Consider the following 12,189-nt stretch of genomic DNA (forward strand, 5'->3'; position numbering starts at 1 on the left):
GTAGCAAATGTCAAAAGCTGAAAGGAGCTCTTTTTATGATCATAAAACATGTATTTCTCTACCAAATTACCTCCACTCACAAGCAGAATGCTGTGTGTAGTACTTAAGAGAGCAGACTCTAGAACTGAATTGTTTTGATTCGAATCTTGCTCCTCTCCTTTCCGCTGTGTAGTTTTGGCAAGTTCCTCTGTACCCTGGCTTCCTTATCTATAAAATGAACATGACTGACAGCACTGCTCTGAGGATGAAATCAGTTAACATATATGTAAAACATTCAGAACACTGCCTGCACAGTTAGTCCTCAGTAACTGTCACATTCCCAACAGTGTGCCTCCTCCCTGGAAAGCCAGTCAGCGTATGTCTTGATCACGCTAAGGATCTGATGAAAGACCACCAGGTCACAACCATCCACAACCAACTACACCTTTCTCTTTAGCACAAACGTGTAATTGGACGCCAAGTCCTCTTCGGCCTCTTGAATGGCTTCGGAATCTGTTCTCACACTCTCCTTTCATCACCCTGTCATTACCCTGAATTCAGGCACTAGTTAAGTCTTCCTGAGTACTGTACTGTGAAGAGTCAGGTTGACTGAGGGGACTACGTACCGGGAACGTCCTACAGGCATCTCACAGTCATCAAATTTGCATTCATTACGTTTTCCCTCCAAATTGGTTCTTCCATCTGTATTCCCGATCTGAGTCAGCGGTGCTGGGATCCCCCTAGTCAGTTAAGCAAGCCCACATCTAAGAATCATCTCCAGAAGAGCCTGTCCTCTCGTTCCTAGTTGGTTAATGCCCACTCATACTTCAAGACAGCTCAGGGATCATCTCCAGGAAACCTTTTCTGAAGCTTTAGGCTGAGCTGAGTACCCTTTTCTGGACTTCCACAGCACCCTGAATATATCTCTATCATAGCACTTAACACATTATAATAAAATTGTCTGTTTATGTCTGTCTCCACAGCCAGGTTATAAGCTCCTCAAGTACAAGGATAGTATGTCATTCATCTCCATATTCCATATGTCCAGTAAAGCACCTGGGACCTACGGAGGCCCTCTACTGAGATTACAGGGACTGAAATAAAACTTCAAGCTGCCCTGCTGATCCATTTTCTCACATAGACGACAGAATAGAATATTGTTCCAACTAAGAAGAAAGAAATGATACAAACTCAAGACCTGATTTAAGATTTTAAAAAACCCATACTCCTCGAATCTTACACTTAAGGCCTGCCATTGAGTTAATAAACAATGTGGTAAGCATTTACATCATGCAAAAGCCCCAAACAAGCCAGGCACTCTGGGGATATAACAAATGAACTACAACTCCTGCCCTCTAGGAGCCTACATGTGATGGCAGAGAAAGGGTACCACTTAGGGAGGTCAAGGCAGCTGTCTGGGCAACAGATGGTAAGAGCCTGAATTAGAGAGCAACAAACAGTGAGAGCGCAAAGCAGGAATACTTAGCTTTAGACGGACTGACAGGGTATGACGCTGCAGAAGTAGTTTCTTGATCTTTTAAACCAGCCCATAGTAAGCACTGAGACTGGGTTGACAAAATGTCTCATCTTCCTTTCTTTTGCTTCCAAATAAGCCTCTAGGAAGAGTGGTTGCATGACGCAGTGGAAGGAGGACTGGACTGGGATTTAGGACACCAGAGTTCTAATCATGGCTTTACCATTTGTGAACCTATTACCTTGCAGGGCCACCTACCATATAACATGAGAGCCTTGGCCTTCACCCATTCATCTCTAGGAAAGGCCTGAGCACCTATCATGTGCTAGGCACTGGGGATACAGATGTGTCAAGAAGAAATAATATCCCCACTCTCCTGGATCTCACAGCCTAATAGGGAAGTCAGACCAGACAAATAATACACAGAAAGAGATACATCATAACAGGTAGTTATGAGAGGACAGAGGGACTGAATTCAGACCAGGAAAAGTGTCCCTTTCAGTTCCAACGCTCTAGACTTGGCAGAGAACGACCCGGTGTAGTGTCAAGAGCATGGACTTCAGACCCCAGAATACTTGGGTTCAAATCCTGGCTTCTGACACTAGCAACGTGTCACCTCGGGCAAATTACTCAACCTCTCTGTCAACTAGGATTAACAAAAACAGTTCTTGCTTCATAGGATTGCTGCGCTTGGTCTGCTTGAAGAACGGTGGTAAGGGCTGAGTGTCTGCGATGAATATCTGCTGCTATTATCAGTCATTCCCAATAACGCTTTCGGCCCCCCACTGTCCATACTCACCGCTTGCTCATTCCTCATCCCGACATATCTGATGCCCATCCTCTGGGCCGCAACGGCGATTTCGGTCACTGGGATGCCTACGATGCCAAACATGTACTCCACATCCTGGGGGCCAAGAACAGGGGAGTAAATGCCCGGGCCCGCGCCACACCGTTCCCTCCCGGGGCGCTAAAAGGAAAGCCTCAAGGAAAACCTCCCCACCTCCCACCGCACCGCTCTTCTTGTCTCCAAGACAACGTTTCCGCCCCCCCCCCCCCCCGCCGGCTTCCGTAGGAGAGTCCACCGTACTTGCGTTTTCAGGGCCTGGGCGATGACTTCAGCACCAGAAACCTGCTCCTCGTTTCCGTCGCTACGTGCGGCTCTGTTAGTCTCCGACATCTTCCACCTAAAACTTCGAGATACTCTCTCAGTCAAACATCAAGCTGACACGTAGACGCCCAGCAAAATAAAGTCGGGGGGACAGCCGCTCACCAATTGTGGAAACCGCTCCTCTGACTGACAAGGAGGAAGGCAACCAACCAATTTGAAAAGCGGGAAGGAAAAGGCGGGGCTTAAATCCGTCGGCTCGCAGCGTGAGTTGAGAATGTAAACACACTCCTCCAATCAGAGGCGTGCCCTTTTTCCAGCTCCTCCATTCGCGGGGCCAGAGTGCCAGAAGGAGGCGGGACTAGCAGGAGGCTGAGCCCTATGCCAAGCAGGTGAGACGCGGAACCTCTGAGGCCTCTAGCTCCTCTGTGCCTACCCTCCGGAGGCATTTGGGGGTTCGCTAAGGCGAGTGGAGCACACGCAGAGTAGGAGCGGAAGGAGGGCTAGGAGCACTAGCGGAAAGGGGCGTGGCGGGCGCTCTCGCCTCCGCCCCCCCCCCCCCCGGGCGCCCTAAGGGCCTAGGCAGGTTTCGCAAAGGCTGCTGGGACCCGGGTGGGCTGGGTGGAGCCTAGCCTAGTGCAAAGTTGAGTTTCGGTCGTATTGTGCTTGTGCGTCTGCTGTGTACTAGGCGTTTACTACACGCTTTTTGGTTTACACGCTCTTTTGTAACTAAAGAAGTTTCACAACTATGTAGTTCGTGAAACATAGTCAATAGTACACGTCAGTTAAATCCATAAACGGATTTGCTCTTTATCCCAATATACATGGGGACACCGAATTTCCTAACCAAAAAACAAAGTAATTTTGCCCAGAGCCATTGAACCCATCCCATTCTTCAGAATCCCCAGCTTGTACTCTACTCACTGTTTAGCCCTTAGGCTACAAGAGACACGAAGGAACCCTTGAACCTAGTTACATTTGACCATTGTTTTCTCTAACCCTTGCGACTAGCCCACTCTTCCTCTCCACTCTCCATTCTTGTCTTTCCCAAATCAGGAAATGTGGGTTTTCATAATTTTTAGATGTAGTCCCTGTCTACCACCAGTCCCTGTAGCTTGATAACCTTTTAAAACGCATTTTTGAGCGAAAAAGATGTTTGTAGTGCAATTTCTGAGGGTGTGGTCTCCGTCCAGGTCCTGAAACCACCGGTTCCGTAATAAAATCTCCATAACAAAGAGTGGAACTTTAAATTTTTGAGGATTTGGAGTGTTTCAAAGCAAAAAGGCAAGTAATATGTGGAAGGTAGAGTGAGGAGAAGGGAGTGGATCATGGGTAGAGGAATGAATGAAAAGCACTGGAAGTGAAAGGATTTCTAAATCCAGAGATTTTCCAACTGTAGTCATGGGCCCTTCCAAAAGGTCTTCTTTTTGGCGGTTCAAGCCCTAACCTCCCACTCTAAAGACAAGAGAGTGAAATAGTTAACCTCCCTGGATACGGGACCTAGCCTAAGGTAGCCGATCAAAGAGGGAGATTTCTTTGATGTCTCAGAGTTCCTCTGAAATATAAATGCAGGTGTTGCATTTCCACTCCAAAATGTATCCATATGTTAATATAAGTATTATCTTTTTATGAGGTAAGATAAACATGCAATTAAATGTACAGGTCATAAAGAAGTTTTGACAATTGGCTATACCTATGTAATCGCCACCCAAAATAAAAATGACATTTTAAGCTTACCAGTCAAGTGAAATTGATGTTCCAGAAAGATGCAAAATGTTCTTTGTGTGGCTTTGAATAGTCCTGTTCTTCGTCTCCCGTCTCTGAGAAGCATGGACCTCTTCTATCAGGTAGTATTGTTTATATCAACACCTATGTGAGAGTCTGTACTACTATTCTATCAGAATCACTTGGAAAGCTTTTTAAAAATGCAGTTGCTTAGGCCCTACACCACATCTTCTGAATCAGTGAGTTAGGACAAGTTAGGCACCTATATATTTTTTAAAGCTGCTACCTAATTTTGATTTGCAACCTGACTTGGGAACCCCTAGCTCTGTACTCATGGTTGAGGCATTAGTTAACAATGAAATGTGTGACTGCCTGTTACCAAAGTAATACTGTTGATTCGTTTGGATTTATAGGTTCAAGGCTACTTGTTTGACATTGGCAGCACAGACCGTGTAGATCGTTAGTCCATTCATGGGACCTTGTGTCTACTTCTGTGTCAAAAGAATCATGGACAAAATCACTCCACATAAAGTGTGGTGAAAACTGTGCCATGAATTGGAACAAGTCCCCTGAATTTAGATTAATGGGTTTTACAAAAAGGATAAATTCTCAACTGACTGGATTCTGGCCTTTAGCAAGGGGAAAAGTCAATGAGACTATTTAAACTTGCTTTCACCTTTGTATCTTTGGTTCAGGGTACAGCGTTCCACTGTGTACTTAGTCGGATGATTCAGCAGAAGTGATCCTTGTCCCCAGGATTAGCAAGCCCTGAGAGCAACTCCTTTCCATCCAATTGTGATTACAGGATTCTGCTGTGATTTATCCAGGCCCTTCCATGCAAACTTTGTAAGCATTAACCACATTCTTTATTACTTTGATTGGTGGTAGGCATGGAATTTTATTTGGTGCATGTTTTATTGGAATTTTTTTGTTTGGTTTTGTTTCTTTATCCATGGAATGAGGTCAAAGGAGGAATAAGTCTGAGATGTTTTGTTTTGTTTTGTTTTGTTTTGTTTTGTTTTTTAAGAAAAGGCTAACACAATGATAATATGCTCTCTAAAGCACAGAGCTGGGATGACTGGGTGGCTCAGTTGGTTAAGTGTCTGACTCTTGATCTCAGCTCAGGTCTTGATCTCATGGTCATGAGTTCAAGCCCCACATTAGGCTTCGTGCTGGGTGTGAAGGCTACTTAAAGAAATAAAATAATAAACAAACAAAGAGCAGAGGTGGTCATCAAAGTGTCTATGCCCAAGTTCATCTGGGTAAAGAGAATATCCAGGCAACCAGGTAACTTATTAAGAGTTGCAAATATAGTGCCTAGAGAAAATATATTCTCTAAAGGCAGTTTCTAAAAGTAATAGTAACTCCTCAGGCCCCCAAATTATGATAGTATGTTTTAATTTCAGTAAACAAAGACACTAAAAATCCTTGTGATTATTTAAAAAGCAAAACACCAGCTGAACTTATAAGAAATTGTCTCACAAACCTATGTTATCAAGATGTGAAGTGTTTGGTTATCAAGTGAAGAAATGAATTAGGGTTATTTGTGATATATTATAGAATGGCTGGGGCACCTGGGTGGCGCAGTCGGTTAAGCGTCCGACCTCAGCCAGGTCACGATCTCGCGGTCCGTGAGTTCGAGCCCCGCGTCGGGCTCTGGGCTGATGGCTCGGAGCCCGGAGCCTGTTTCCGATTCTGTGTCTCCCTCTCTCTCTGCCCCTCCCCCGTTCATGCTCTGTCTCTCTCTGTCCCAAAAATAAATAAAAGACGTTGAAAAAAAGAACTTTTTAAAAAAGAATGGCTGAAAAGAAAAGAAAATTGGCTGAAATAAAAGAAAGCTGAAAGTAAGTACCTTAAAAACAAACAAAAAGCAAGCAACAATAACAAAAAGAAAAAAGGATATCTATGTAGAATACTCTTTAAAACCAACACTGAAAACCGTACAGCAAGAAATGTGCTATAAAAAAAATGTGTGAACATAATTAGAGCAGAAAATAAAATATAAAATAAAATGTTCTTTGAATAAAATAGGTTAAGTTGATCTTTGCTTCTCATTAAATTGATGGACTGCAAAGTACCAAAGCTCAGAAATAGGCTTGAAGCAAAACCAGTGAAAAGCAGTTTTATTATTGAGGTGTCTGGGACAGGTTTAATGCCTATTACTGGGAGACGGGTACTCGGGGACGGGTACTGGGTTTTTTTCCCAGTTGTCTGTGACCTAGAGAAAGGTTGGATTTCTGCCCTTGGCTAGGACACACAAGCACCTTTTCTCTACATTTGAATGCCAGCTAGACCCAGACCTGGAGTGGGAAACGCAGTTGGGCAGAAACTGAAGAAACATTGTGTCCCTCTTATTGCTGTGTCTTCGTCCATTGTGTTTGGTTGTTTGTTTGTTTGTTTTTCAATTTAAATTTGGGGTGGTTTGACTTCAGCAATCGTTAAATCACTAATAAACATGTTACTTTATGTAAAGTGCACCAGAAAATGGTGACAACTGTGTGTCATGCTATGAGGATGTAAGAGATTTATCTCAAGTGGCTTAGAAACCGTAATCCAGTATTTCTCAGTATGATAGAACCCCACACTTGGGGGTGGCCCATGGTGGGGGTGGGGTGGGGGACAGCTATCACTTATGAAAAATGGTAGCAATAGTTCAATGCTTCTGTTTTCATTTGTTTCTTCTGTTTTGCCATTAGCCTTCATTACAGTCCCTTTCCTTAGCTTTTAAAAGTGTACCTTATTGTTTTGTTTTGCTTTTAATCTGTTCCTCATGTGAGCAAAACAAAGAATCCACTCTGGGGCAGAATCTCTGAATGATTCCCGGGGTTCTGAATGGAACTGCTGGGGTGTAATCCCAGGTGAGGGACATCTTCCTGATTAAGAGTTTAGGCCCTTGAACTTCCTTCTATGTCATAACCTTTGAGTTCCCCTTCGGAGCTTACCTGTGACATACTGTTTTATTCGCTTTAAAGTTTGTTTATATTTAACATTTACAGCATCTTTCAAACCCATGAATGGGAACAGAGATGGATTCATACACATGTACCCAGCCCCTAGCTCAAGAAATTCATTAAAAATACAGTGAAGCTCCCTGTGGATCCCTTCCCCAGTGCATTTTCCACCCCCTGTCCCATAGAGGTAACCACTATCTTGAATTTGGTGTTTATAATTCCCACATTAGCCATTCTCTCTTTTTTTTAGTTTTTTAATGTTTTTATTTACTTTTGAGACAGAGAGAGACAGAGCATGAGTGGGGGAGGGGCAGAGAGAGAGAGGGAGGCACAGAATCTGAAGCAGGCTCCAGGCTCTGAGCTGTCAGCACAGAGCTCGATGTGGGACTCAAACTCAGGAACCATGAGACGATGACCTGAGCCAAAGTTGAACATTTAAATGACTGAGCCACCCAGGCACCCCTCACATTATCCATTCTTTACTGGATGGACATTTAGGTTATCTTTAACTTTTCATTGTTATAAACAAATTTCTCTAAACATTTTTGCATGTCCCCTGGTGTGCCTGTGTGAGTTTTTATGTATATGTGGCTAGGGGCGGGTCACATCAGTGTTACTAGATATTGCCAAATTGGTCTCCAGAGTTACTGTACCAATTGATAGTCCCACATTCTGTTTATAAGAGCTCCCCTTTCTCCACATTCTCAATCATGAAATTTGAAATTTTTGCCAATCTACGTGAATGTGAAATGGCTTCTCATTTGCATTTCCCTGACTACTAATGAAGATACAGGTATAGATATGCCATCTGGGTTTTCTTATTCTGTTAATTGCGTCTTTTAGATCTTTTGCCCATTTCTTTATGGATTGTTTATCTTTTTCTTATTTATTTGTAGATATTCTTTATATATTCTGAATGCTTATGCTTTGTCTTTTAACTTTGTTTATAGTTACTTTTGAGGTGCAAAGTTGTGGGGTTTTGGGGTGTGGTCACATTTGACAATTCTTTTCCTTTCTGTTTTATACTCTTTGTATCTTGAGAAAATATTCCTTAACCTGGGATGAGATTTATTTTTCTATATTTTCATCAAAAAGTTTAGCCTACCTGGAATTGATTTCTACATGTGATGGAAAGTATCATTCCAAGGGTTTTTTCCACATAATATCTATATCAATTAGATTTGCTGTGTAATTAATCACTCTAAAATTCAGTGACTTAAAACGACGACCATTTATTTAATTTATAGTCTTGTGAGGCTGGACTCAGCTGGGCTCCTTCATGTGCCCGTGGTCAGTTGCTAGGTCACTCTGCCACTGGAAGCTGACTGGTTACCCACTGGGGTGGCAGGTATATTGCTACTGAACCAGTTATCTCTCATCATTCAACAGGTGTCCCTGGGCTTCTTCAGATGGTGGCAGCAGATTGCAAAAGGGGACAAACCCCATTGTGGAACCTTTGTGTATCATGGTTGCTAACATCCTATCAGCTAAAGCAAGTTACATGGCCGAGTTCAGACTCTGACTAAGATGGCATTAAAAGTGATATGATAAAGAAACATGAATATGGAGAGAGGAATCATTGCTAGCCATTTTTGCTAGTCAATTTCCCAAAATATCCATTTTCCATTTACGGTATAGTTCATTCTTATCCCAATGATCCATAGTGTCATCTCTGTTATATATCAAGTTTCCATATATGTATGTGGTCTGTCTCTGTACTCTGCTCTTGCTTAATTTTTTTGAAATAAGTCTTATGTTGGTAGGGAAGTCCTTCTATTTTGTTCTTTTGAAAACACCTTGTCAGTTGCTATAATGTCCTATTGCTGCTATAACAGATTACCACAAATCTGGTGGCTTAAAAACAACATAAATGCATTATCTTATAGCTCTATAGTTCAGAAGTCCGAAATGGGTCTCCTTGGGATAATATCAAAATGCTGGCAGGACTGCGTTCCTTTGTGGAGGCCTTAAAAGAGACTCCTTCTAGCTTCTAGAGGCTTCCCACATTCTTGGCAATGTGAACAATATCAGGCCTAAACCTTCGCATGCTACCATCCCTCTGGTTCTCCCTCTTCTACTTTCACTCATAAAGGCACTGGTGATTGCATTGAGCCTACCTACATAATCCAGGATAATGTCTATTTTACAGCCAGCTCTTTAGCAACCTTTAAAAATCATATACACACATATATAATATATATAATATATATATGTATATGTATATATGTATATATGTGTGTATGTATATATATGTATATATGTGTGTATATATATGTGTGTGTGTGTATATATGTGTGTATATGTATATATGTGTGTATATGTGTGAAGCAGGCTTCACACTCGGCATGGAGCCTAATGTGGGCTCAATCCCATGATGCTGGGATCATGATCTGAGCCAAAATCAAGAGTTGGATGCTTAACCAACCGAGCCACTCAGGCAACTTTAGCATCTTTAGCAACTTTAATTCCCTTTTTGCCATGTAACCAACATACTCACAGGTTCTGGGGATTAGAATGTCTTTAAAGGGCCGTTATTCTGCCTCCCAGATCTATTCATGGTCTTTTTCTCTTTTCTACATATTATAGAATCAGTTTATCGCATTCCAGTTTAACACTCATTAGAATTTCAATTGGAATTATATTGAATTTATAGATTAATTTGGATAGAACAATGTCTTTATATTATTGAGTCTTTTTGCCATAAGCATATCTCTCCATTTATTTTATTCTTCTTTAATGTCTTTCAATAAAAATATTTCATTATACTTGCTATATTTATTCCTAAGCACCTAACTTTTTATTGATTTTTTTGCATTTTCTAGTTTTAGGGGGCCACTGTATTAGAATGCAATTAAATTTCGTATGTTGGTCTTAAATTAACTATTTTACTATACTTTCATATTAATTATAATAATTTCTTTATGGATTCTCTTGGATTTCTTTGTAGATAATCATAGAATCAATGAAAGTTTGTTTTTTCTTTTCTTGGTCTTTTATCTTTTCTATTTCTTTTTCTTAGCTTAATGCACTACCTAAGACCTCCAGTACAATATAGATAAGAAGCACTGATAAGTGGCATTTTTATTTCATTTAACCTGTTAATACAGTGAATTAAGTTGATATACTTTTTCATATTAAATGCTTTATCATTCTTGTGATAAACCTCGTTTGGTCATGATGATGATTTTCTTCTTATACATTGCATAATTCAGTTTGCTATTATTTTTATTTAGACTTTCTACATTTGTGTTTAAGAGTGAGAGTCAACCATTATTTCATTTCTTGAACTATCCTTATCTAGTGTGGGTATCAAGGTTATACCATCTTTTTTAAAAGTTTTGGGGGGCGCCTGGGTGGCGCAGTCGGTTAAGCGTCCGACTTCAGCCAGGTCACGATCTCGCGGTCTGTGAGTTCGAGCCCCGCGTCGGGCTCTGGGCTGATGGCTCAGAGCCTGGAGCCTGCTTCAGATTCTGTGTCTCCCTCTCTCTCTGACCCTCCCCTGCTCACTCTCTGTCTCTGTCTCTCAAAAATGAATAAACGTTAAAAAAAAAATTAAAAAAAAAAAAAAAGTTTTGGGACAGTTTGTATAAAATACGTAGGTGTAAATATCTTCATATAAAAAAATACAGTATGTATCTTTTCCTTAAATGTTTGGGAGAATTCCCCTAAACAGTAGACCAAGATTGGTGCTTCTGGGGAGGAGCCTTTGATAATTTAATTTTTCTTGGATAATTGGTCTGCTTAGTTTTTTTCTTTTTTGGACTTAGTTTTGGTAAATTTTATTTTCCTAGAAAGTTACGTGTTTCATCCACGTATCCATTCAACATACATTTGTTCCAGAGTAACAGATAATCAATTCTAAATCTTTGTTATGTTCCCTTTTGATTTTTTCTTTATGTTCATGTGCCTGTTTATTACTTTTGTTCCTGATCAATCTTGATGGAGATTTGCTTAATTTCATTAGTCTTTTCAGAGAATCAATTTTGTACCCAGGCTCTCTGGAGAAATGGCTACTTCTAGACCTGAGCCAAGGAATGTGCAAGAGAAGCTTGGGACATAGTTTAATGTCAGATTGCAGAGAAGCTATTAGAAACTACTAGGGTAAGATCAAGAAGAATCCATAGCTAACTTGAAGAGGCTGCCATTGGCCAAGGATGGGATACTTTGAGTTTCAATAATGATAATAATTGAGATGGAGAGAAACTCATAAAATATGTTTAAATATATGAGTTCATAAATGATATTTTTTAAAGATTTTTTTTTTAATTTTTAAGTAATCTCCTCACCCAACATGGAGCTCAAGCTTACAACCCTGAAATCAAGACTTGCATGCTCCACCAACTGAGCCACCCATAAATGATATTTTAAAAAATTGGCCAACTTCAGAGAATAACAGAGAACCAATTCATTATCTTGAAAACTGATTTTAAAAAGAATGGAAGAGAGAATCTAGCATTTATCCTGCCTTTTCTATATGCACTGTGCCACTAGATAACCAAATAGCAGATAAAATAGAATGTCTTTTTATAAAAAGTATTCCAATTAATAAATAAAATGATGGAATTAGAAAGCTAGCACTTTGCAATCCCCAATGAACATATAAAGGCATTAAGTATCAATGTTTTGTGCTAAGATTATGAGAAGAGAGTTAGACACGTGCCTCGTGATGAAAATACACACTGCCACCCATAGCCTTGCCAAAAGGATGGACACTGAGTCTGATCCAGTCTTGGATCCAGCTGCCAATTGGCAAGAAATAGCAAAGAAAGAGGAAAAGTTTGAACCTCACCATGCATTTGCAATAATACAACCCATTTTGTTGGAAAATCTACAGGTCTAATCTACAGGCTTCTTCAACAAGTTTGTTTTATGGAAATAAAAGGGACGAAAAAGGAAATTCTAGATTAAAAGAGACTTAAAGCCTATATCAATGTTTTAATTTTTTTTTTAATTTA

General features: G+C 40.6%; 2 protein-coding genes across 7 annotated transcripts in view; one reads left to right on the plus strand and one right to left on the minus strand.

Annotated features, from left to right (window-relative positions):
* The window catches only part of HACL1 (2-hydroxyacyl-CoA lyase 1), a 90,854-nt gene extending 86,304 nt beyond the window's left edge, over positions 1-4,550 (minus strand). For 3 of the 5 annotated variants that reach the window (XR_006299513.1, XR_006299514.1, XM_043595440.1), the window contains exons 1-2: positions 2,541-2,875; positions 2,253-2,357 (exon numbers count right to left, since the gene is read on the minus strand). Coding sequence is in view for 3 of the 5 variants with exons in the window: in XM_043595440.1 (XP_043451375.1) it covers positions 2,253-2,357; positions 2,541-2,630 (195 nt within the window). In the remaining 2 variants the exon portion in view is untranslated. Of the gene's footprint in view, positions 1-2,252; positions 2,358-2,540; positions 2,876-4,295 lie in introns of those variants that run through there. The other 2 variants (XM_043595441.1, XM_043595443.1) reach the window with 2 other exon arrangements.
* Positions 2,849-12,189, plus strand: part of BTD (biotinidase) — a 30,456-nt gene continuing 21,115 nt past the window's right edge. Inside the window, exons 1-2 of one of the 2 annotated variants that reach the window (XM_043595444.1) lie at positions 2,880-2,950; positions 4,979-5,129. In XM_043595444.1, coding sequence (XP_043451379.1) covers positions 5,119-5,129 — 11 coding nt within the window. In that variant the 5' untranslated portion in view covers positions 2,880-2,950; positions 4,979-5,118. Of the gene's footprint in view, positions 2,951-4,978; positions 5,130-12,189 lie in introns of both variants that reach the window. The other variant, XM_043595445.1, reaches the window with a different exon arrangement.

Source organism: Prionailurus bengalensis, chromosome C2 (genome assembly GCF_016509475.1).
Source record: "Prionailurus bengalensis isolate Pbe53 chromosome C2, Fcat_Pben_1.1_paternal_pri, whole genome shotgun sequence".
Classification (NCBI taxonomy): domain Eukaryota; kingdom Metazoa; phylum Chordata; class Mammalia; order Carnivora; family Felidae; genus Prionailurus; species Prionailurus bengalensis.